The sequence below is a fragment of the Podarcis muralis genome, chromosome 9 (assembly GCF_964188315.1).
Source record: "Podarcis muralis chromosome 9, rPodMur119.hap1.1, whole genome shotgun sequence".
In the NCBI taxonomy this organism is placed as follows: domain Eukaryota; kingdom Metazoa; phylum Chordata; class Lepidosauria; order Squamata; family Lacertidae; genus Podarcis; species Podarcis muralis.
The window spans coordinates 9,215,270-9,240,789 of NC_135663.1; the positions used below are offsets into that span (position 1 = coordinate 9,215,270).

The 25,520-nt window shown below is 44.2% G+C and overlaps 1 protein-coding gene across 1 annotated transcript in view; it reads left to right on the forward strand.

Moving 5' to 3' along the window:
* The window catches only part of ADAMTS3 (ADAM metallopeptidase with thrombospondin type 1 motif 3), a 132,723-nt gene that overhangs the window by 90,912 nt on the left and 16,291 nt on the right, over positions 1-25,520 (forward strand). Inside the window, exons 11-21 of the mRNA XM_028744059.2 lie at positions 633-746; positions 2,276-2,421; positions 3,665-3,840; positions 5,046-5,179; positions 7,132-7,255; positions 9,047-9,127; positions 16,980-17,143; positions 19,077-19,242; positions 20,375-20,507; positions 21,781-21,988; positions 25,237-25,354. Of these exons, the coding sequence (XP_028599892.2) occupies positions 633-746; positions 2,276-2,421; positions 3,665-3,840; positions 5,046-5,179; positions 7,132-7,255; positions 9,047-9,127; positions 16,980-17,143; positions 19,077-19,242; positions 20,375-20,507; positions 21,781-21,988; positions 25,237-25,354 (1,564 nt within the window). The remainder of the gene's footprint in view (positions 1-632; positions 747-2,275; positions 2,422-3,664; positions 3,841-5,045; positions 5,180-7,131; positions 7,256-9,046; positions 9,128-16,979; positions 17,144-19,076; positions 19,243-20,374; positions 20,508-21,780; positions 21,989-25,236; positions 25,355-25,520) is intronic.

Sequence of the window (25,520 nt, forward strand, 5' to 3'; positions counted from 1 at the left end):
AGACTTTGTGGATATTTAAGTTATAATAAGAAAAATCTTAATAATTAGTCATAAAGGAAACAGTTTATAAGAAGTAAATAAGGAGGCCAGGTACAGGATAAAGGAAGCCTTTTATTTGGTTCTTTGTATTGTTGTATGTTATGCTCACTGTATGTTATGTTCATGTTTAATGAGGGTGGATTTGTATATTTTTTTGGGGGGGTTATGTTATGTTGTAAATAAAATTCCATTTATTTATTTATTTTTTAAAAAGAGAAGTGATATGATAGCCATCTTACATTTCTGAAGGACTGACAAATGAAATATGGAGCAAGCTTGCTTTCTGCAGCTCCAGAGGGCAGCACCGAAATCAATTACCGTAACTCAAATTACAAGAAAGGAGATTCCAACTAAAAATTAGGAAGAACTTTCTGACAATAAGTGCTGCTTGATAGTGGAACAGACTACTTCCCAGGTGATGGGCTCTCCTCTGTTTTTAAACAGAGGTTGTGTGTCCATTCACCAGTGATTCTTTAGTTGTGGTTCCTGCATTGCAGGGGGTTGAACAAGATCACCCTTGGGGTCCTTGCCAACTCTACAACACTGTAATACTGTGAGATCGAAAACTTATTCAGGTGTCTCCCTTTTTCTAGTTCCGAACTTTCGACCCGTGTAAACAGTTGTGGTGCAGCCATCCGGACAACCCCTACTTCTGCAAGACAAAGAAGGGCCCCCCACTGGATGGAACAGAATGTGCGCCCAGTAAAGTGAGTATGTATCTTCAAGTTTACATCTCCCAATACATTTCAAGGCAGAGAGATGCAGAGGTGATTTGATTTATTTCCAACTCCTTATACACCACAGCAGCTGTTTAGGGAAGCTTTTAATGTTTAATAGACTATTCTATTTTAATATTCTGTAGGAAGCCGCCAATAATAATAATAATAATAATAATAATAATAATAATAATAATAATAATTTATTTATTTATACCCCGCCCATCTGGCTGAGTTTCCCCAGCCACTCTGGGCGGCTCCCAATCAGTGTTAAAAACAGTACAGCGTTACATATTAAAAACTTCCCTGAACAGGGCTGCCTTAAGATGTCTTCTGAATGTCAGGTAATTATTTATCTCTTTGACATTTGATGGGAGGGCGTTCCACAGGGCGGGCGCCACTACCAAGAAGGCCCTCTGTCTGGTTCCCTGTAGCCTCACTTCTCACCTCGGCGCTGGATCTCAGTGTCCGGGCTGAACAATGGGGGTGGAGACGCTCCTTCAGGTATACAGGACCGAGGCCGTTTAGGGCTTTAAAGGTCAGTACCAACACTTTGAATCGTGCTCGGAAACGTACTGGGAGCCAATGCAGATCTCTCAGAACCGGTGTTATGTGGTCCACTCCCAGACACCATTCTAGCTGCCGCATTCTGGATTAATTGCAGTTTCTGGGTCACCTTCAAAGGTAGCCCCACGTAGAGCCAGATGGGCGGGGTATAAATAATAAATTATTATTATTATTATTATTATTATTATTATTATTATTATTATTATTTCAGTGGCTTACAGTGAGGTTACCGAACAGATACAAAGGATAAAATTTGTTACATACAACTAACCACCAAATCAGAAAAGCTTTCTTAAAATGCTTTCTGTGCGGGGGGGGGGGGGGAATGATCTTCACCAATGGGAGCAGATCTGTTTGATTTCAACTACTGTATGTGTGGGTTTTAAACAGAATTAGGCCCCCAGTAATGAAGGTACAGCTCCTAATGAGTCTGACCCATGCATCTGAACCATGGGAGACCACCGATAGAGATCCTACCATGAAGGCATGGGCTGGGGTAATTAATTGACTGTTAATTAATTAATTAATTAATTAATTATTAAGTGCAAACTCAATTATACTAATAGGGGAAAAACAGTGAAGCAATTTCATTGATACATTAAAATATAGAGGCATAGACAAAATCATGAAGGAGAGGGCTTGGGATAACTTGCAAGCCACAATGGCTATGCTCTGCCTCCTCCATTGGAGACAGCAATGTTTCTGAATATCAGTTGCTGGAGACCACAGGAGGGGAAAGTCCTCTTGCGCTCGGATCCTGCTCACAGGTTTCTCATAGACATCATAGACATCTCTCTGGCCACTGTCAGAATTCTGGACTAGATGGGTTGCTGGCCTGACCCAGCAATGCTCTTCTGATATTAACAATTAAAATAAGAAGTTCAGGTGAAGAGATCAGGGGACTCCAGAGGGTCTAATTTTTGTGTGTTTGTCATTTCTCATTTTACCCTTAGTGGTGCTACAAAGGTCACTGCATGTGGAAAAACACCAACCAGCTGAAGCAAGATGGCAGCTGGGGAGCCTGGACGAAATTCGGCTCCTGCTCTCGGACATGCGGAACCGGCGTTCGCTTCAGAACGAGACTGTGCAACAATCCTGCGTGAGTCGGCGGCGCTTCTCCCGCAACCTTTTGCACGCACAACATCTTGGGGTGGATATAAGGAGGGTGCCCTCTGAGGAACACTATAGCCAGTGGCTCAAATGAAAACAACTCAGGACTGCCTGGGTCAAAAGTCAGATAAGTGTAGAGATGGATCAGTGGGGTTTGTGGACTAGAAGGGGAGAGAGTGGGGGTCTGGGATCCGATCCAGCTTAGACCCACCCCCAAGCATTCTTTTCTCTCCCTTTGAAATCATTGTTATTTGGTTTCACAAATACAAAATCCAAATATATATCCATATACAGAGATTCCTCCAAATCTCAGGACTTCCCCCCATTCCCTCCATAGGGTCCCATTTTGAACATTTAGAACTGCATATTCTTCCATATGTAGGGACGCGGGTGGCGCTGTGTGTTAAACCTCAGTCCCTAGGACTTGCCGATCGCATGGTCGGCGGTTCAAATCCCCATGGCGGGGTGCACTCCCGTTGCTCGGTCCCAGCGCCTGCCAACCTAGCAGTTCGAAAGCACCCCCGGGTGCAAGTAGATAAATAGGGACCGCTTACTAGCGGGAAGTTAAACGGCGTTTCCGTGTGCGGCTCTGGCTCGCCAGAGCAGCTTCGTCACGCTGGCCACGTGACCCGGAAGTGTCTGCGGACAGCGCTGGCTACCGGCCTGTAGAGTGAGATGAGCGCACAACCCTAGAGGCTGTCAAGACTGGCCCGTACGGGCATGGGTACCTTTACCTTTACCTTTATTCTTCCATACTCTAACTTTCATATCAATCCATATTATCCATGGCAATTGTTACACTACAAGTGAATTCAAAATCATGCCAATGTTTCTATCTGCTTACAATGGTCTCTTAAATAACATAAAAAAATTCCCATTCTATAAAGTTTTTGTCCTCTTGGTTTCTGAGTTTTCTAGTCAGTTTTGCCATTTCAGCACAGTCCATCAACTTGGTTTGCCATGACTCTCTGGTCTTCTTTCCATCTCTGGGCTAGTAACATCTGGGCTGCTGTTGTTCCATACATGAAAAGTTTTTTCCGTTGCTTTGGAATATTGGTACCTGAAATTCCTAATAAGAAAGCTTCTGGTTTCTTAACAAAAGTTATTTTAAACATTTCCCCCCATTTCATTATATATCATCTTCCAGAAAGCTTTTATCACCTTACAAGTCCGTCACATATGATAAAAGGTACCTTCAAACATTCTAATTGGGCTTGTTTCTCCCCATTAAGGCCTCTTAACGGGGGTCAGGACTGTGCCGGCGTCAACTTTGAGTACCAGCTGTGCAACATGGAGGAATGTCCAAAGCATCATGAAGACTTCCGAGCCCAGCAGTGTCAACAACGCAACTCACATTTTGAGTACCAGAGCAGTAAACACCACTGGCTGCCTTATGAACATCCTGATGGTAAGTGATGGCCGGTCCTCTTCTGCAAAGAGCTGTTTCAAATGCTGCAAAGGAGTTGGGAAAGAAGAACAAATAGCAGATGTGCATTGCTCATTCCCCTCCACTAACTCTTTGCCCTCCAGTAGGGAAGCCATCAAAAAGCCACTTCTCGATAATAAATTCTTCCCTTGAGCCCTAATAACCAGAACTATTACAAAACGCAGTGACTGGTTAAATATAACTAGGGAAGAAATTTTGTTAGATCTTTATTCTATCAACTCGACAGAGTCTCTCGTGTAGTACAGATTGATCTCCTTTGATTAATGATGAGCCTGGCCTAAAAGAGGCTTTCATAGTGACCCTTCATAGCTTCTCTGACAACTAAGCGTGCTCAGGAAGCTAAGAATAGGGAGATGATAGAGAGACAGCTAGAAAGGTAGCTTTAGTAATTTATTGTATTTATATTAGGGCTGTTCAATACAGTCTTACCTTGGTTTTTGAACAGCCTAGTTCTCAAACGTTTTGGCTCCCAAATGATCAAAACCCAGAAGTGAGTGTTCCAGTTTTCAAATGTTCTTTTGGAAGCCAAAAGTGGTCCAAACCCAGCAGATTTGGCTTGATTTTATCCCACCACTATTGTACAGTGGTACCTCGGGTTAAGTACTTAATTTGTTCTGGAGGTCTGTACTTAACCTGAAACTGTTCTTAACCTGAAGCACCACTTTAGCTAATGGGGCCTCCTGCTGCCACCGCGCCACTGCTGCACGATTTCTGTTCTCATCCTGAAGCAAAGTTCTTAACCCGAGGTACTATTTCTGGGTTAGCAGAGTCTGTAGCCTGAAGCGTATGTAACCTGAAGTGTATGTAACCCGAGGTACCACTGTATTTATATTAGGTGCCTTCTGGTTCGGTGTAGGGTTCATTTCAGTGATCCTGATTGGGCCTTGATCTGACCTGGCCATGATTTTGGGTCCCAAACTGAATCAGGGCCAGAGGGATTGATGTTAAACCAGCCTGGGAATTGTAGCTCTGGGAGGAGAAAAAGGGTCTCCTAACAACTCTCAACACCATCGACAAACTGCATCTCCCATAATTCTTTGAGGAAAGCCATGATGGTTTAAAGCGATTTGAAGGATTGATGTGAATGTGGTCTGTGCTGCTTGTGTAATCCAACAATTGTTCATGGGTTTGGACACATATTTTGTTCACAATTCTACACCGTGTAGCTACCAAAAGATGCCAACTCTACTGCCAATCCAGAGAGACAGGAGATGTTGCCTACATGAAACAACTCACCCATGATGGGACTCGCTGTTCATACAAAGACCCCTTCAGCATCTGTGTGCGTGGGGAATGTGTGGTGAGTGAGGTCTTCCTGACCATCCCAGTTGCTCTTTCTAGCTGGAGCTGTACACAAAAAACCTTGTAAGATGCGTTCAGCCAAATATACATGGAATATACATGGTGTGACTTCTTTTTTAAAATCAATTTATTTGGTTTTACAAATACAAGTTTATAATAATACCAAATACATATCCATATAAAGAGATTTCTCTTAATCTAGAGACTTCCCCCCATCCCCTCCATGGGTCCTATTGTCAACATTTTCAACTGCGTATAATTTCGTAATCTATATTTTGTATCCATCCACATTATCCATAGTGTCTGTTACGTTAACCGTAACCCTAAAAATCACTGCGGGAGGCAGTGGAAGACAGGAGTGCCTGGCGTGCTCTAGTCCATGGGGTCACGAAGAGTCAGACACAACTAAACGACTAAACAACAACAACACCAATGTTTTCATCTGCTTACAGTGGTCTCCTAAATAAATTATAATTTTCCCCATTCTTTAAAAACGTTTTTGTCCTCTTGCTTCCTGAGCTTTGCCATTTTGGTATAGTCCATCAGCTTAGTTTGCCATTCCTCTCTGACTGGGACTCTTTCTTCTTTCCATCTCTGGGCTAGTAACATCTGTGCGGCTGTTGTCACATAAACATGGTGTGACTTTTAATTGGAGAGGGTGAAGGACCAAATTCTTTTATGAGAGAAGGTCTCATGTTCAGTTGCCAGCAGTGTTTTCCTCCCTGTGCATTTCTTTGTTACAGCTTTGCATTGAAGAGTTGCTCCTGACATTTCTGGGGATTGGGGTCTAAAGCTCAGCTCCTCTCATTTTTCTGGGGGTAGCTCTGCAAAGCAGCTCCTTAGCAAAGCAGCAGAGAAGCAAAGGAAGTGCTTTGAAGAGCTGACCCCAGAAAATTTTGTTCTGGGATAAGGTGGTCCCCTGAAGAAGGTAGATTTTGATCCACTGTCACCTTTGGTGAGGTGCTTTTCAAAGAGGGATAGGCAGGAAATCTCCTCCAGCTTGGATTTTAATCTGATCTGGAGAAGAACATGGGAGTTTCTGATGCTCACTTCTCCTTTGAAGAAAGCATTACCAAGTACCTGAAACTCACTGAGGCCCTGAGCTGGAAGAATTTTGCCAGCTTCTCTGCTTAAAACTTCCAATGGTTATGCCTGAGATGCAACCCATTGGAGAAAATGACTTCAAAATTCTGCACAGATTCCAAAAATTCTTTGCCAGGAAATGTGGAATTCCACAATCTGCATAAGTATATTCTGCAAGGCCAGAATTTGCCTGGCTTCTGCAAGTCATGAATGGACGCCGTAAGTTGTGCAGAGTAACTCCTGAACTGCCAAAATTGCTTTTGAGTCCCTGAAGTTTACTTGGCCATATAAACTAGAGCAGGCATGGAGAATTGAATCCAGCTGGGGGCCTGAATCCATATCTCCCCACCCCTCATGGGCCAGGTTTGATAGGTGGGTGGAGCCCCTCACCTTTCAATCACCTGACACCACAATGACATCCTCTGCTGGTGCTTGCAAAGCCATTAATTGGTGCTTTGAAAGCCCAGTGCAAAGTACCTTGGGCCTGCAAACCCCTTTTTAGCCTGGCTACATTTTTGCCCATCAAACCTGCAAAGCAGGTCGGCATGTCTTGACTGAAATAGGCTCATGGGCCAAAGGGTGGGCCTAATTAGACTTCATGGCTGAAGGTTCCCAACCACTGAACCAGAAACTTGCTCCCCACTTCCTCTTCTTTTTGGGTGATAAATGCAAAGATCTGCCAGAAACTGTATTAGATGCTTGGTATCAAAACCTGCTATTATGGAGCATATATAACACCTGCACTTTCATTGGGGGAAAAATATTAGGAGTTGCAAATTTGACCTGTGCATTTGATTCTGTTCATTTCCAAATAATGCTTCCTCTGATTCTCTGCTCTGATGATACGGTGACTGTCTCTTTTTGCAGAAAGTGGGCTGCGACAAGGAAATCGGGTCCAACAAAGCTGAAGACAAGTGTGGAGTATGCGGAGGAGATAACTCTCACTGCCGGACGATCAAAGGGACCTTCACCAGAATCCCTAAGAAACCTGGTAGGGATACCTCTGCCTCTATGACTCTTCCATATTACCATTAGTTTCCATTGCTGTCCCTCACCTCTGCAGAGGAGAAAAGGTCTGAAAGCACCTCAAGATGAAATGCTTTGACCATGATTCCAAATGTTCACATGAACTGACTTCAAATATTCGTGTGGACTGGAATTGGTTTAATACGAGTCACAGCAGGGCAGCCAGCCTGTAACCCTTTAGATGTTGTTGGGCTCTTAGCTACCATCCTACCTGACTATTGGCCATCCAGACTGAAGCTATTGAAGTCCAACATCGGTGTTAAACTGATTCCAGTCCGCACAACTATTTGGAGTCATTTCGTGCAACCACTTGAAGTCAACTGGAAATGGAAATTTCAAACTGATTTGCAGACCTTTAAACAGAGCTTTTGAATGATCCACAGCACAACAGCATGCCATGCTTCAATTATTTTTATTTATTTATTTATTTTGAATATATCCAAGACATTTTGCGGTAAGTTCAGGACACCAGTTGAAGCATTTGCAAAGCTAGCAAATGCAGAAAATCCTGTTAGCTGGTGTTTGAGGGTGATCTTTGTCCTTGGGGAGGTGTTTGAAGCATTGATTTTCCATTCCACAATCATGTTTCACAATTATTTATCATTAGATTCCATTTTTGTTTGGCATTGCAAGAAAAAAAAATCTAATCAACCTCTTCCAACAGGGAAACAATTAAGCAAGAGGTGCCAAAATGAACTCAAGGTTCTGGAAAATGAAATCTGCAAGTATCCAATTGATTTTTCACAGTCTTAATTTTCATTGACTTGATGCTTTTAAGTAAAAAAGAGCTGGTGCAATGTGTGCAAAAATCTTTCAAACTGAATTTTGAACAGAACTGATTCATGCTTGATTGATTAAAAAAAAAGCGCTCCTATGAAGACCCAGTCAATGAAAACTCAAGACTTCCATGCCCTAAATTACTAACAAAAGACATTCTGTTTAAGGGAAGACAAGAGGCGCGTTCACTTTGCCTAAAGGAGCTCGTGATGTTTCTGTTTCTGAAAACAGAGAATCTAAAAATATTCTGGGTAAGTTTTGACTCTTTGCAGAAATTTGGGCATCCATAGCCACCGCAGAACCATTTTTTCTTCTTGCATTACTTCTAATTGCTGACCAGTCACTTACAGGAAAAGCAAACTCAGGCAAATCATTTTATGCTTCCAGTGGGAGCTTCTTGAAAGCTGACAATATTCTGACCATGAACTATATTCACTGAAGTGTGTCAAACAGTAAGCTGAAATTCTTAGGGTGATGAATTTGGCTTGCGACAGCAGCTTCTGTGCTTCCACAAAATGGCCCACTGGCTTGATCTCAACCACTGGGGAAGAAATGAACTCTTAACAATATGTATTTATTATTCTGGAAAGGATCTAACTGACAGATGGTAACAGGGGTAGATGACCCCTGTGCCCTGCTATTTTCATTCCACAAAACATACAGTAGGAAACAAAAATGCTTTGTCTAAATTACTCAGATTGCTTTGGTTCGCCAGAGAACAAAATGAAGTAAGTGGCTTGCAATAAGATTGCCTTTCCCCGTCTCTTTCATGAAAATATGGGAAATGCAAGGCTGCCTAATCGCCAATATTGCAAACCTACTGGTCCTTAAGTTGACTCTTCGTGGGTTTATGGATGCTCCTCTTCTGCAAATGGGGCCAACCTCTTCTTGCAACCTACTAACCCTAGCAATTATGTTTTTCCTCTCTCCTTTTGTTTCTCTTCTGCCTCCTCCCAATGCCTTGCCGCACATGCCAAAGGCTACCTTAAGATGTTTGACATCCCTCCAGGTGCTAGACATGTGTCTGTCCAAGAAGACGAGGCTACCCCTCACATTCTTGGTAAGTGCTTCTCTGCTTAGGTTTGACCATGCTGCCAACAACTCTGATGGATCTAACACCACTTTCCAGAAGATGCCCAGCAGGACCATTGCGGACATTACTCTAGCCACTTGGGGAGTCTGAGTGGTGCCTCCTGTGGTTCAGGTCATGGAGCAATTCACTTGACATTGTGTTTCATTATCACTTTTATAACCCCTGGAAACTTAATTCAGCACAGGGAAGAGTTAAGAACATAAGAAGAGACCTGATGGATCCAGAATCCTGTTCTCACAACAACTGTCAGGCATGGAGAGTACTCATCACCCTTCTGTAACTTCACAGATAAGAATTAACAAGCGGTTGAGAAATTTATAGCATCGTTATTGCAGCATCATGTTGCGAACACAAATACACAGCTCTCTGCAAGGAGGAGGAGGAGGAGAAGAAGAAGAGGAGTTTGGATTTGATATCCCACTTTATCACTACCCTAAGGAGTCTCAAAGCGGCTAACATTCTCCTTTCCCTTCCTCCCCCACAACAAACACTCTGTGAGGTGGGTGAGGCTAAGAGACTTCAGAGAAGTGTGACTAGCCCAAGGTCACCCAGCAGCTGCATGTGAAGGAGCGGAAACATGAACCCGGTTCCCCAGATTACGAGATTACTGCTCTTAACCATTACACCACACTGGCTACAGTGTGGGGGTAATTTAGACAAGTGATGGGCAATTGGCTACCCTAAATCCTCCTCCCAACTTCCACAGCATTTGGGGTGCCAGAGAGAAGTCCCTCCCTCCCTCTGACTCCTTTGCTCTCTGATACGTTCGGACCTCTGAGTCTGTGGTGAGAGGGGGGTCCCCCCACACTCCCAAGTGACATCTCAAGTCGTTGCCCCCTCCCTTCTGGTTCTCTTGTCATTATCTCAAAAGTGGGTAACTCCTCCCTAAACTGTTCAGCTTCTGTCTCTCTCTCTCTGCTTCTGAACACACTGTGGATGGGGGGGGGGGGACTCTTCCCCTTCCATCTCTCCATCGGAGAGAAGCTGGTCTGCCAAAGAACGTATTCCCCAGTCCTCGTCTTCAGACCAGTCCCTGACAATAACCAACCAGATGCCCATGGGAAGCTCACAAGAAGGACCTGGGTGTTCTCCTCATTTGTGAATTCCAGCTTCTGGTATTCTTAGGCCTACTGTTCAACAGTGGATGTTGAACAACCCTATTGAGGCTAGTAGCCATTGTCTGGTCCTGTTTTACAAACATCCAAGTTGGTAGTCATCGCCACTTCTTGTGGTAGCAAACATCCATCGTTTAATGATGCAAAGTGTTTAGATGCACTTCTTTCCAGTCTGTTCTGAATCTTTCAACCTCCATGCACTGAACAGACCAAGACCTCCTTTGCTTTATCACAGTTGCTGCATCCCATCTGTCTGGGTGTACATCTAAGATGCTTAAATAGTAGACCAAAGGAATGTGATGTGTGAATGAGGCAAAGATGTTTAATAACCTGAACCAGAGAGCTAGAAATGGATGCAGCTCCCTGCTGAGTTTATATTCCATCATAAACCCAGCTTTCCTGCCATTTAGGTCATGGCAAGGCACTTTGTTTGAGCAGGCAAGTGAATCTGGCCAAAAACTGAAGCTTAAAAACATTTGGTTGAGTTTGGCCTGGCCCTGTCAATTTCTGCTTCACATAAGTCACTAACTATGATAGAAAGGAGATTCTGACTAAACATCAGGAAGAGCTTTCTGACAGTAAGAGCTGTTTGACAGTAGAACAATCTCCCTCAGGAGGTTGTGGACTCTTCTTCCTTGGAGGTTCTTAAGCAAAGGTTATGCAAATGAAAGACTGGAGGAACTGCTACCCAAAGTAGTTTGGTCTCTCTTAATACATGGCTATGCATTTACAAGGTGGTGCTTCATTTGCTACCGATTTTGTTGTGGGTGTTCTCGTTATTATTTTAAACTGTGCTTTTTCAAATCCATTTCTGTCTGATGTATTGAGTATGCAGACACAATTTAGCTTTGCAGAATTATATCACTTAAGGTAGTATTTGATCAACAGAGTCATGCCGCCATCTCCCCCCCCCCCCCCATGTTTCCATTCAAAAGTTTACATTCTGAGGCGTCGGTAATATTGTGCAGTTGCAGCTAGTGCTTTTGAGCTTTAGAAAAGCACATCAGTCACCTTCCCAACATTTGTGTCTCAGAACGTTGCCATGTATTTAAAAATATCAGTCAGGAGGAATCAGTTCCTTTTTCCAAGTCCAATAATTTCAGATGATTTGCCGGCCATCTGCAATCTAAACCCCTCAAAGAAATAATAGCTGGTCCTTGAGAAATCAATAAGATGCTCCTTTGGTGCAGATAGTCATTATATGAGCTCTTTTAAAGCTGATGTTCTCTCTCAGTCCACTGTTGATTTGCTGATATTCACTGTAATGGCATATTTTAGGAGGATGAGCAATCAAAGGATCCACAGATGGGAGGCGATTAAACTAAGTGGTGGGCCTCATCTTGAAAGCATGTAAGGAAGAGACGACAAAATAAATAGCTTAGCCATTTTATAATATCATTATTCAACAGAATTGGAGATGAATGAGGAGCTATATCAATTTGTCATGCAGAAGTCATGAAGCTGTAAGAAAACTGAGGGGCCAGGAAAGCTGATCCCTCAGGAAATAGGGGTGACAGGGTGGTAGAAAGACTTCATGCCAGCACCTTTCCAGAACCCATTAAGCCCCCAGAGATGCACACTATTCATTTAAAGAACATGCATTCACCCCCCCAAAAAAAACTGGAAACTGTAGCTTATACCTCACAGAGCTACAGTTCCCAGAATCCTTCACAAACTATAGAACCCATGAATTTTTTTAGTGAAGGCATATAGCTTAAATGTGTCCTAATTGTACTTCAAATGTTTGGTATGGATGTGATAGGGATGCGGGTGCTGCTTTGGGTTAAACCACCGAGCCTAGGACTTGCTGATCAGAAGGTCGGCGGTTCGAATCCCCGTGACGGGGTGAGCTCCTGTTCCTCAGTCCAAGCTCCTGACAACCTAGCAGTTCGAAAGCGCGTCAAAGTGCAAGTAGATAAATAGGTACCACTCCGGTGGGATGGTAAACAGCGTTTCCGTGCACTGCTCTGGTTTCACCAGAAGCTGCTCAGCCATGCTGGCCACATGACCCAGAAAAACTGTCTGTGGACAAATGTCAGCTCCCTTGGCCTGTAAAGCAAGATGAGAGCCACAATCCCAGAGTCGTTTGCGACTGGACTTAACTGTCAGGGGTCCTTTACCTTTACCTTTTTATGGATGTGATGTATCTCTCCTGGTTTGGTTACCCTTGACTTGATCAAGTCTGCAGAGATGGACAATCAACTGGTTGATCGAAATGAGCAGCAGGAAATAGGGTGTTCCATGTTAGGGATCTGGCATAGATCGCAATCGTATGCAAGTTTGCAAATCAGTGGCATTTAATTCAGCGGGACTTCTGAATAAATTTGCATTGGCTTGTATAATGGTGAGCTGTGAGCCTGGAAGTCTCCGGTTCAAATCCCTAGGTGGGCAGGCCAAGCTACTATTCTTTCAGCCTTAATCTGCACATTTGCAATATGGGAATGGAAGTCCTCCTGGCCTGTCATAAAGCTTGTTGTAATGAATGCTGCAATAATGCATTTGAAGTGCTTAAACACTTGGGATGCAGTCAATCTGAATAAGCCTCTCCTCAAAGGTTTACCGTAGTCCCTGAGGACACCTCCATTTCTATTTATATTTTTTGCAGCAGCAGATTTTATTATTTTGATCAGCCTGTTTCCCAATGGACCACTTTCCCCAGTTACATTGCTACAAAATAACTGCTGCAAATATCGCTGCGCGTGCCCCCAAACTGCTGAAAAGTGCCCTCAGAGTCGTCCCACCACCTCATGCACATTGAAAGCATTTCTGCATCAGCAGTAGTGGCTGGTACCAGTTGGTACTGATAGGGAGGACAGCGGGGAGCCAGAGAGCCAGTGATGGGCAGAATCAACTAAATCTAGTGGTTGTCATCTCCAGCCTCTTCCCTGATAAGTTCTGCAAGGGTGTCATGAGGTTAAGGAGGGTTCCCTCCCTCCTGGCCATGTTCCCTCCCTCCTGGTCATTCGTTCGGGAGCTTCAAAAGCTTTCTTCAGCCTGAACATCACAGCGACCGATGCCAACCGATACCGGCACACTTAGGGATCCACCGAGTCTGTGCAGTTCGCATGACAGAACTCAGCATTTTGGCTAATCTACTTTATTTACATATGAACACACACGGAGCACTGCAACATGGCTCCCTCTCTCTCTAGCATCAGACAGCAAAGAGAAAAAACAAAAGACAATAGTTCCATTTCGTGGAACACAGTAACACAAACATACTGTTTCCGTCACATCCCACTCTGTGGAGTCAAAACATACAACCCTCATGTTAAAGACAACAATCCCATGACTGCAATCATGGAGCAGGAATTCTAACAGTGGGACCCACCCTCCACTCAGCAATCTGCATCTTTCTTTCCTATAGCTTCACTGTAAAAGAGATCTGATCTGATCTCCAAAAGCTACAGAATGCTCCCGATCATGGAAATGTAGAGTTGGAAGGGACTGTGAGGCTCATACAGTCTAACCCTCTGCAATGCAGTAATCTCAACTAAAGCATCCATGACAGATGGCCACATAACCTCTGCTTAGAAGCCACCAAGGAAGGAGAGTCTACCACCTTTCAAGGCAGTCCATTCCACTGTCAAACAGCTCTTACTGTCAGAAAGTCCTTCCTAATATTTCTTCAGCATCTCCTTTCTTGTAAATTGAATCCATTGGTTTGAGTCGCCCATTGGAGCAGTGTAAAACTAGCTTCCTACATCTGACAGCCCTTAATATATTTGAAGATGGCAATAATTTCACCTCATTTAAAGGATCTAGGTGTTTCATTACCACCTCTTTCCCTATCTCGGACTGCAGCTCCCTTCCTCCAATATTCATTACAGTATTTTATCACCAGATTGGGCTATTCTTTCACATCTGAGTGCTGACAGGGGCAGGAGAAAGAGGACAGCCAATGTAATAGCTCTTTAGAAAAACATAGAATAATAGAATTGCAAAGTTGGAAGGGACCCTGAGGGTCATCTAGTCCAACCATTTTTGCCCTATGTAGGGCAAAACCCACAACCCTGATATTAAGAGTCTCATGCTCTGCCAACTGAGCTATGATCATAATGGTTAATCATAATAAACATTAGAACTTGTAAATGCAGTAAGGAACATTAATCAAATTAATGGGGAACTTGGGCAATGGGGTTTAAACTAGTGAAATGAAAAAGGAGTTAAGGGGGGAATGCACTTGAAAATAATAATGAAACAAATTTAACTGGGAGTCATGGGGGGCAGGGAGTGGAAATTAATAATGAAATTAAGTTATTAAGGAGTAATGGGGTGAATATTAATAGTGGAATGAAATGAACAAGGAGTAATAATGAAATGAATTTAGTGTGGAGTGACGGGGGGAATAGGGGAATTAATAGTGAAATGAGTTTTTAAAGGCTTAATAGGGAAAGGGGTGGAAATTAATGGTGAAATTGTTTTTTCGTACGGGAGAAAGAGGGGGAATAACTATTATTTCTGTCTAACATTTATGATTAAATGTGAAAAAGAGTAAGATGCACTTTGGTTTTACCCTTGACATTTGGCCCTCAGCCTGAAAAGTATGTTGAACCATGGGATTCACCCCCACAAGAGAGCCAGTGTAGTGTAGTGGTTAAGAGCAGTAGACTCGTAATCTGGTGAACCGGGTTTGCATCGCCGCTCCTCCACATGCAGCTGCTGGGTGACCTTGGGCCAGTCACACTTTTTGAAGTCTCTCAGCCCCACTCACCTCACAGAGTGTTTGTTGTGGGGGAGGAAGGGAAAGGAGAATGTTAGCTGCTTTGAGACTCCTTCGGGTAGTGATAAAGCGGGATATCAAATCCAAACTCTTCTTGTGATGGCTACCAATATGGATGGCTTTCAAAGAGTATGAGACAAATGGCTTATCAATAGCTACTAGCCATGATGGCTGTGCTCTGTGTGCCTGACTGAAGGCAGTAAGCTACTGAAAACTGCAGAAGGGAAGAGTGCCCTTGTGCTTGGGTCTTGCTTGCAGGTTTCCTGCAGGTATCTGGTTGGCCACTGTGAGAACAGGTTGCAAGACTTAGAATCATAGAATCATAGAGTTGGAATAGACCACAAGAGCCATCGAGTCCAACCCCCTGCCAAGCAGGAAACACCATCAGAGCACTCCTGACATATGGTTGTCAAGCCTCTGCTTAAAGACCTCCAAAGAAGGTCTCCACCACACTCCTTGGCAGCAAATTCCACTGTCGAACAGCTCTTACTGTCAGGAAGTTCTTCCTAATGTTTAGGTGGAATCTTCTTTCTTGTCGTTTGGATCCATTGCTCCGTGTCCGCTTCTCTGGAGCAGCAGAAAACAACCTTTCTCCCTCCTCTCTATGACATCCTTTTATATATTTGAACATGGCTATCATATCACCCCTTAACCTCCTCTTCTCCAGGCTAAACATGCCCAGCTCCCTTAGCCGTTCCTCATAAGGCATCGTTTCCAGGCCTTTGACCATTTTGGTTGCCCTCCTCTGGACACGTTCCAGTTTGTCAGTGTCCTTCTTGAACTGTGGTGCCCAGAACTGGACACAGTACTCCAGGTGAGGTCTGACCAGAGCAGAATACAGTGGCACTATTACTTCCCTTGATCTAGATGCTATACTCCTATTGATGCAGCCCAGAATTGATGGACCACTGGCCTGATCCAGCAGGATTCTAAGCTCTTAAAAAATTTAGCCACCATTTGTGCCATGTAGTAATACCATATTGGCCCAACTATAAGCCCCACCCGCAAATACAATTCAAGGCTTGTTTGTGGATGTGGCCTGCCTCCCAGCACTACTGCCCTGAACGGGGGCAGGGGGGTGGCCGGTGCTCAGCACCCACTCCCCATGCCAACACTAGTGCGCAGCTCCAAATATAAGCCGCACTTTAACTTTTCACAGTTGGAATTTGGAAGAAAAAAAAGGTGTGGCTTATATTCAGGCCAATACGGTATTATCATAGTTAGTATCAGTAAAAACCACTTTTTCTTTGATCTCTGGATTATCTTCAAATAACTCTAAAGCTAGCCCCACCCCAGCCTCTGGTTGCATGTGCTATCATTCATTTTCTCCCAACCTGCCCTTGCTATACATTTTTTTAAATCTGCTTTGTTCTTCCAAATTAGCTCTAGAGAAACCATCTCTGCAGAGGCTACAGCTACTTTCATATTGTGCATGGAACACAGTGGGGGGGGTGTGAATTAAAGCTAAAAAGAAGCACTAGATAACGGGGGGCAGAGCTGAGAAGCTCTGGGTCTTGGGTGGCCACTTATTCATTGCCAATAAAACAATGAACTGTGTCACCAAAAGGAGGAGGAGGAAACACAGATTTGCACAAATTGTGTACAGGCTAAATTTCATTTATTCTATTTACTATAATTGAAATAAATATGCCTAGTGGGGAAAGACTTGACAGGTGACCCTAGTCAAACTGTGGCTTGACAACTTCAAGGTCCCTGATCTCCCTTCTTAAGGTTCTTTAAATGGATTTGGAATGGGCAGCCCTTTAAACAGAGGATATCATCAAATAGATTGCATTCTGTAAAATAGAACACATCACTGCCCTATCAGGATCACTGAACGAGAACCTAAATTTCATGGCATCAAGATAATGCAAAATGAAGGTCCAATGCCTTTTGTATTGTCTTTAAGGAAGACATGGCCACCCACCCAATTTAATTGCAATGATTAATCAGTCACCACTTCTGCTTTTATTCCTTCCAGCTGTTAAGAACCAGGCAACGGGTCACTATATTTTGAATGGCAAAGGAGAGGGATCTGGCTCTCGTTCCTTCATTGATCTCGGCTTAGAGTGGGAGTACCACATAGAAGATGACATAGAAACCCTTCAGACGGATGGGCCATTGTATGATGCTATTGTTGTGTTGGTAGGTCATGATCCATTTTCTGTTTCTGGTGTGATCAACAGGGCCTGTTCCAGGCCAAGCAGTATCAACTTGGGAGATCCACTCACAAAACCAACAAGGACATAGCCACGTGGTTGTGACAGAGTAGATCTGCCCAAATTGTGAGTTTCAAAACTAGAGGCGACCCATCAGTCATACACAGTTGGGGTGAACATGAATGGGACCTAAGATGTGTCTTGTATCTATCTCTGTGCCCTTCATATATTCCAGTCTATTTCTGAGTCACCTTATGCTCTACACTTCAATCCAGGGTCAGATTTAGGTTTGGTGAGGCCCTAAGCTCCTAAAGGTAATGGGGCCCTTTATAAGTCCAGCTGTCCTTTGTCAACAACAAATTGTCACTGTTTTTTGTGTTGAATATATGCTATATGGTAATTTATGGACCTAGTAGGTATCTAAAGCCATTTTATTTGTTTTTTATCTTATATTTTGGAAATGTACATCCAGTTGTTTTTTCCTTTAAAATTTTGGGGCCCCCAAGAGAGTGGGGCCCTAAGCTATAGCTTGTTTAGCTTATACGTAAATCTGGTATTGCTTCAATCTTTGATTCAGGTTCCGATCTACTCTGTGTAAAATGAAGCTCTGTCTTCTCCATTCATTTTTATGGGGGATCTGAAAATGGCTAATAATCTGTAAGGACTGAAAAGGAAGGGAGCAGTTACAATTAGTACAGAAAAGATTATATTTCCTTTAACAGTGCATGAAGAGAAGCAGTCAGAAGCTCTGCAGTCTCCTCCAGCCACCATTGCCTGTCTGCATGAAAACTTCTGAATGCTCAGTAGGGAAAGCATAGGTTATAGGTGCCTTCTTTGAAGTTGTGGGTATGATATTTAGATAGGCTCTGTGGCCAGCCTTATTTGTGACTTCCCCTCCTAGATTGTAGCTGGATGTTTTCAATGGTCTGGCTGCCCCATCAGCCTGGAACCAGCCTGGAACTCAGTCTACTGACCTCCACATGGTACATAATATCCTGACTCCCATCAGACTTCTATGCAGATTGTGGTTCCTACCAGAAATGTTAATGATCAAATCAGTGGATAGGCAAAGGAGAGGTCAAAGTCACCACAGGTGCAAGGCATGGCTAAGCTAGCTAAGAAGTCCATTCAACAGTTGGCAATGCCCTCTAACTCCGATTAGAAAAGAGTGACGTGGAAAGGGCTTTAGTGTGGCAAACATGGAGCATCTTTGGACTGCACAAGAGAATGGGAACAGCTTCTGGTGGCTGGGCCTGAGCTGTCTGTTGAGGCCAGAGATGGGTGATGAAACAGCACCAGCTGAGAGTCAGACTTGGCATGGGGTGCCTCCCCTGTGGGGAGGCTCCTGCAGCTCAGGTGCTGGTGCCAGGGTTGTGGGCTGGACTGGCATGGAACGAAAGAGTGACAGCCCACTAGGTCCCTCTCCAAGATCATGCTGCTCATTGGCTGAGTCCCCACCATCACCAGGCAGCTCAGATATCTTACAAGATGCTAACACACCTTGTTCCAGGCCACTGGGTCCCTCCCCACAGTCATCAGCCTCCCACTCCTCATGCTGCTCCCACCTCTCAGTCTGATCTGACCAGCCCCTCCAAGACATCTCCTCAAAACTCATAACACATATCCCATCAGCCTCAGCCAGCAGAACCGTGACCAGGGATGATGGAGGCTATAGTCCACTAACACCAGGAGGGCATTAGGTAGGGGGAACACTGCCCTCAACACTACCAGCCACAATAGCAGGGCAACCATCAACTTTTGAGTTGGGTATTGTTGTTTTTTATCACCTGCTAAGGTACAGCAAATACTGTTATCTTCCTCTCTTGTGGCTCTGAAAAGAAAAGGAAATTCCTAAAGGAAAGAAGTGCCCATGTTTCCATCTACTGACATTATGTCCCATTTGCTCAACCTTTTGACAGATCATTCCTCGGGACAACGTCACACAGTCAAGCCTGACATACAAATACATAATCCACGAGGATTCGGTCCCCAATGTCAACAGCAACAACGTACTTCAAGAGGACCTGGATACGTTTGAGTGGGCTTTGAAGAGTTGGTCCCAATGTTCCAAGCCTTGTGGAGGAGGCAAGTCATAATATTGTCTGGTGGGAGGGAGTAGAAGAATACATTGGAGAACTGTATGTGTATTTTTAGTGCCCGTACATGCAGGGGTGAAGGGGTGTGTGGTGGGGGCGGGCCACCCTGGGTGTCACCACTGAGGGGGGTGACAAAATGCCGGGTGGCATGGGGCCTGCAGCGCACCCAAGCCATGCGTCTCTCCTGGGAGTGACACAGTGGCTTGAGCGCCCACAGGCTCCGCGCTGCCCCAAACAGTCCGCCTGTTGCCTCCCCCTCAGCTGTAGGGCAGCTAAGTGGGAGAAGGTAGGTAGACTCCTCGGAGGTCCAGTGGAGCGTCCTGCCCCGGCTTGCCCTGCCCTGTGGGCAGCTGGCCCCGCCCCTGGGTGCAGAGCATGCATGCCACCCCAGATGCCTGATCAGCTTGCTCCGCCGCTGTGCTCATGAAGAGTTGTATTTGACAGAACCACTGAGTGAGCAGAACAATTTCCACTGACGCAATGGAATCTCCCTTCCTTCTGCTCCCTCTGTGTGTCCCCACCCACACCAAATCTACTCTGGGAGTTTCGCCCAACCATCCAAAAAAGAGCCGCAGAAAGATCCCATTGAGCACATGGATTGACAATATGGACAGACTAGTTACTTACGAACGAATTGCATATCGACGCAAATTAAGAATGGATAAATATGAAGAAATTTGGAAGGAATACTTAAGTGATAAAGCGGAAAGTGGTGGGAAGTGGGGGGAGGAGAGGTGGGGAAATATTGATAGAAAGGTGTAGCTATAAGTATATCAGTACTCAAATCTGAATTGTTAAATTGTGTTATTAGTGTTATTGTGGTTTTTGTTGTATGTGTTTTTTGTGGTTGCTGTTTGTATTGAAAAAATGATTAAATATTTTTTTTTTAAAAAAAAGAGTTGGGGATACACAAGGGGGAGAGAGGGAGGGAAATGGTTCCACTTGTGATTCTGTTGGATTCAGTCCAAAGCAGTTGCAAAGCCCCAAACACAGTGATCTTCTGTAATAAAAACTGCACCGAATTCTGCACTTGGAATGAAACTGGAGAGCTGATTGTGTTTGCATTGTATATGTGGGTTTTTTCTTTCTCTCCTGAATTGTTGTTTGGTTTCCATCCCCAGGTTTCCAAGACACTAAGTATGGGTGCCGCAGGAAGAGCGATAGCAAAATGGTACACCGCAGCTTCTGTGAAGCCAGCAAAAAACCCAAGCCCATTCGTAGGATGTGCAACCTTCAGGAATGTACGCAGCCATTGTAAGCATCTGCTCCTTTTCAGTGATGTATTGGCAGCAGCAGTGCGGGGTCAAAAATGTTTCATCCAAGTGGGCATAGGGTCTCTCCTATGGAGAGCCAGTGTGGTGTAGTGGTTAAGAGCGGTGGACTCGTAATCTGGTGAACTGGGTTTGATTCCCCGCTCCTCCACCTGCAGCTGCTGGGTGACCTTGGGCCAGTCACACTTCTCTGAAGTCTCTCAGCCCCACTCACCTCACAGAGTGTTTGTTGTGGGGGAGGAAGGGAAAGGAGAATGTTAGCCGCTTTGAGACTCCTTCGGGTAGTGATAAAGTGGGATATCAAATCCAAACTCTTCTTCTTCTTCTTCTTCTCCTCAATGAAACAACAGGCAGCCAGATTCAGTGATAGGTCCTGCTAGTTGATTTCCCACAACTTACTTACGGACAACAGGAAATACACCAAGTGCTAACCCCAAAGCTATAATCCTGCTGTCTTGGAGGCTTTGTTTTGGAATTGGAGACCACACTTTGCAACCTTCTGCCTCTCCTGCACATCCTCAAGTTTCTGCATATTTAGGCTGAAAGTTTGCTGCCTTTATCTATGTGACAGAAAGAACTTGTCATCCTGCCTGTTAAATCCTGCTCAGAGTAGACCTGTTGAAATTACTGGGCCTAAGAGAGCCATGTTCATTAATTCCAAGGAGTCTACTCTGAGTAGGATCCAGTTATATACACATCGACTACTATCATTATTAGATTTCTATGCAGCAAACTCATACAAAAACATATCATTCAGTGTCCAGAAGCTCAGTTAAAACTGAAACAACTTAACAAATTAAAGAAGAGCAGAATACATTAAAGAAACAAAAATACATATATGGGTCATGGAATTGTAGAGTTGGAAGGTACCCAAGGGTTGCCTATTCCAAATCCCTGCAATAAAGGAATCACAACTATAGCTTCCTTGACAGGTGGCCATCAAACCTCTGTTTAACGCCCGCGAAGGAAGGTGCACCATCTTCCGATATGGTCCATTCTATTGATGGACACCTGACAAAAATGTTCTAACCATGACCAATCATTTTCACAAGAATGTTTTCTAGAAGAGCCAAGTCTAAAATTGTTGCCTGGAGATCTTTACAGGTGATGCAAGCTAGATTTCCTAGTTTCCTTGCAACAGTGACAGCCAAGGGTGATAATATTTGTGCCACATGCAGATCAATCCTGGGTAGAGTGAGTGTTTTGCACTAGTTAGTGTATTCCTATTTAATGTTCTTCTTTCTGCCCCATCTCAGCTGGGTATCAGAAGAATGGGAGCATTGCACCAAAACCTGTGGGACCTCTGGTTACCAGATCCGAACCGTGCGCTGCATCCAGCCTCTCCACGATGGTGCAAATCGCTCCGTCCATTTCAAGTACTGTAGCGGGGATCGCCCTGAGAGCCGTCGGCCATGCAACAGGACACCGTGCCCTGCTCAGTGGAAAACCTGGCCCTGGAGTCCAGTAAGCAAACCGGGTCTTCTGTGTTTCATCAACCATTATGGGCACAGGGAGCCAAAAACCAAAAAACCCACCTCTGGGTTAAAAAGCCCAGGACACCTACAGTATACTCCATTTGGCCAGAATGGAGAGAGGTTATTAACAAGCAGGCCCTCCAACAAAATGTTGTAGCATGGAGTGCATCAGTTCAAGGTCCCAGCCATTCCACTGCATTTCTTCCTTCCCCCTCAGTTTTCCATTCCCATAAAATTCAGGCCATTGATCTTGCTTTGCCATCACTGGGCTGTTCTTTGGGGCAGGGACCCCCCAGCTGAGGGATTTCCCTAGGAGGTTAAGTTAGAAGCCTCATGACCCCCCCCCAAAAAAAATATCCTGGTGATACAACACTCTTTTGTGTGGGTTGTGGGTGATTTCTTCCCCCAAATAATGAATTATTCTTAATTATTCTTAATTAATTTTGTATACTGCCCTTCATCCATAGATCTCAAGGCAGTTCACAACATAAAAATACAAGATAAAAAAAGCAAAATGGCGAACAAAACCAAAAACAAACCAGTAACCCTGGCAGGAGTTCAGCCTACACTCGAGTAGGACCCTGACAGAGACACATGCCCGACTGGCATGTTCTCTCTCTCCTGGTCGATCGTTCAGGAGCTTCAAAGCTTTCTTCAGCCCGAACATCACAGCGACCGATGCCAACCGACACTGGCACACTCAGGGATCCGCAGAGTTTGCGCAGTTGCGTAACAGACCTCAGCAACTCAGCATTTTGGCTAATCTACTTTATTTACGTATAAACACACATGGAGCACTGCAACATGGCTCCCTCTCTCTCTAGCATCAGACAGCAAAGAGAAAAAAACAAAGGACAATAGTCCCACTTCACGGAACACAGTAACACAAACATCCTGTCTCCATCACTTCCCACTTTGTGGAGTCAAAACATAACACCGTCATGTGAAAGACAAAAATCCCATGACTGCAATTATGGAGCAGGAATTCTAACAACCCCCACCCACTCACAGCTTGAACACTGGAAATAGAGGGAATTATATTTGTCTAAACACACACACACACACACACACACACACACACACACGAGTCTTCTTGAATCAGACCAAAGACCCAAGTAAGTCCAACATCCTGTTTCTCACAATAGTCAACCAGATGCCACAGTGGGATGTCCACAAGCAGAGAATCCCCTTTAAATCGAGATAAATGAAATAAAGAAAAATATGCCTCTCAACAGAAAAGTTTCTTTTAGCCATCAAGGATAAAAGCCATTGTACAAGAAGGAGCTTCTAACAACCTTCATGTCTAAAACCTCCAAGGGCTTCTGGTCTTGCAAGAATGGTGGTTAAGCAGTTTGAAACTTGTTGGCATTGAAAATGTGAGCATGCTTCAACCGAAGGCACAGTTGATACAGGGCTGCCTCTTGCTAAAATACTATATATAATAAACTAGAACCATCCATCTCTTTGTCATATTTCTGGACTCAGACAAAATCTGGACATGCACCCAATTAACATGTGCTAATTTCAAGGTCTGTTGTTTGATTTCATTTCCTAGTTGATGAATATTGTTTGTATGGCTATATATCATTCTTTTTTTCAAAAGAAAGGGAAAAGGGGAAAGTACCCCTTACAACACTATTGTGTGGCAAGGAAAGGCAGGAGAAAATATTTAAATTATTTATGAGCGAGCCTCTAACTTCAAGGATGCTCTCTTAGTGCTACCTAGATCACATTTTAATAATTGTGAGAATGGATCATAGAATCATAGAATCATAGAGTTGGAAGAGACCACAAGGGCCATCGAGTCCAACCCCCTGCAAAGCAGGAAACACCATCAGAGCACTCCTGACATATGGTTGTCAAGCCTCTGCTTAAAGACCTCCAAAGACGGAGACTCCACCACACTCATTGGCAGCAAATTCCACTGTCGAACAGCTCTTACTGTCAGGAAGTTCTTCCTAATGTTTAGGTGGAATCTTCTTTCTTGTAGTTTGAATACCTGCTTCTGGATGGAAGCAAAGCAGAACTGTAGTGTTTACTGCTGCTGTTCTTACCAGCTATGGATTTTAGTCCTGTGCCAAACATCTATCCTGTGTGGGTTTCTTTTACCATTGCCCACCAGTTAACAGGAAAAGAAATTGCATTTGAAAATTAACAGAAGGGCAGGAAAATTCAGTGACATTCTCATCAGTGGAGTCCAGGGCTTTTGTCACATTAGTCTTACTTTCAAGATGTTCACAAGTATCTGTCCTTCCTTCCTTCCTTCCTTCCTTCCTTCCTTCCTTCCTTCCATCCATCCTCTTTCCCTTTCTTTCTTTCTTTCTTTCTTTCTTTCTTTCTTTCTTTCTTTCTTTCATCATCTCAGCCTTCCCAGATGCCTTTAATCAAAGCCCAGGAGAAGGCATCATAGGTACCTCCATCCATGGGGGTTTTTCAAATCAGGAAGCACAGACAGCCAGGGAGGCTGCAGAATATTTGGGGGGGGGGAATGTTTCCTTGAAAGAAAACATCAACTGCCTTGCAACAACAAGCTATGCTCTAAACTCCATGCTCACCAAAATTCTAAACAAAATCTCTAGTGTCCTGAGAATAAGGCAGTAAAACGGGAGCTTCTTTTGCAGAGGAGGAAAACTTTTGAGAAACTGAGGGACAGATTTTGGCTCAGGGGTAATGTGGTTATAGAGCCCATCAATGTGCATGGCTGTTTTGCAGCATAGCACAGGCCAGGAATTATAGTTTCCAATTGAACACTAGCTAACCACAGGGTAGAAGGAGAATTGGGAAAGTTGAGGTTACTAGCAAAGGAATGGTTGATGGGTAATGCTGAGTTAACAGAGCACTCATGAAGCATGTTTCTCCTTCCTTTAAAGGTCTGCTTGCAGTGTCATGCATGTCTATATTTTGGCCGGATCAAGGGGAATTATTCAGTGGCAAATGGTTTTGGTTTAACCAGGACAAGGTGGCAAGAGACAGCATTGTATTAGTGCCACAATCTGGCTTTACCCATGGAGCAGCGGGAGGAGGTTTATTGTTAAACCTGGCAATATATCATTTGTTGGAAAAGGAGGAAAGGAGCAGTGAGATTTTGACCTTTTCAAGGAGAGCTTCATCCTTCCAGCTCCAGCAGCAGCAATGCAGCCACCTGTACAACTCCCTTCTTCATTTGGTTAAGGATATGTGTGCAGAAGTCTCCATGGTTTCTCTTATTCATAGTGCCTTGTTGCTTTTTGCCCATAGTGTTCTGTGACCTGCGGTGAAGGAACAGAGTCCAGACAAGTCTTATGCCGCACCGGCGACCAATGCAATGGAGAGAAGCCAGAATCTGTGAGGGTTTGCAAGCTCGCCCCCTGCAATGGTAAGCAAAAGGTTGTCCTCTAACTGCGTCAGGATTGGATCGTTCCAGTTTCTGGAATTCTGGCAACATCTGGAATTTGGCGCAAAGCAAGGGGAATGCTCTGAGAGTTGCTCTGGTTTGATGCAGAACAGATCTTCCCATTTCTGTGTACCATGCTATGAAAATC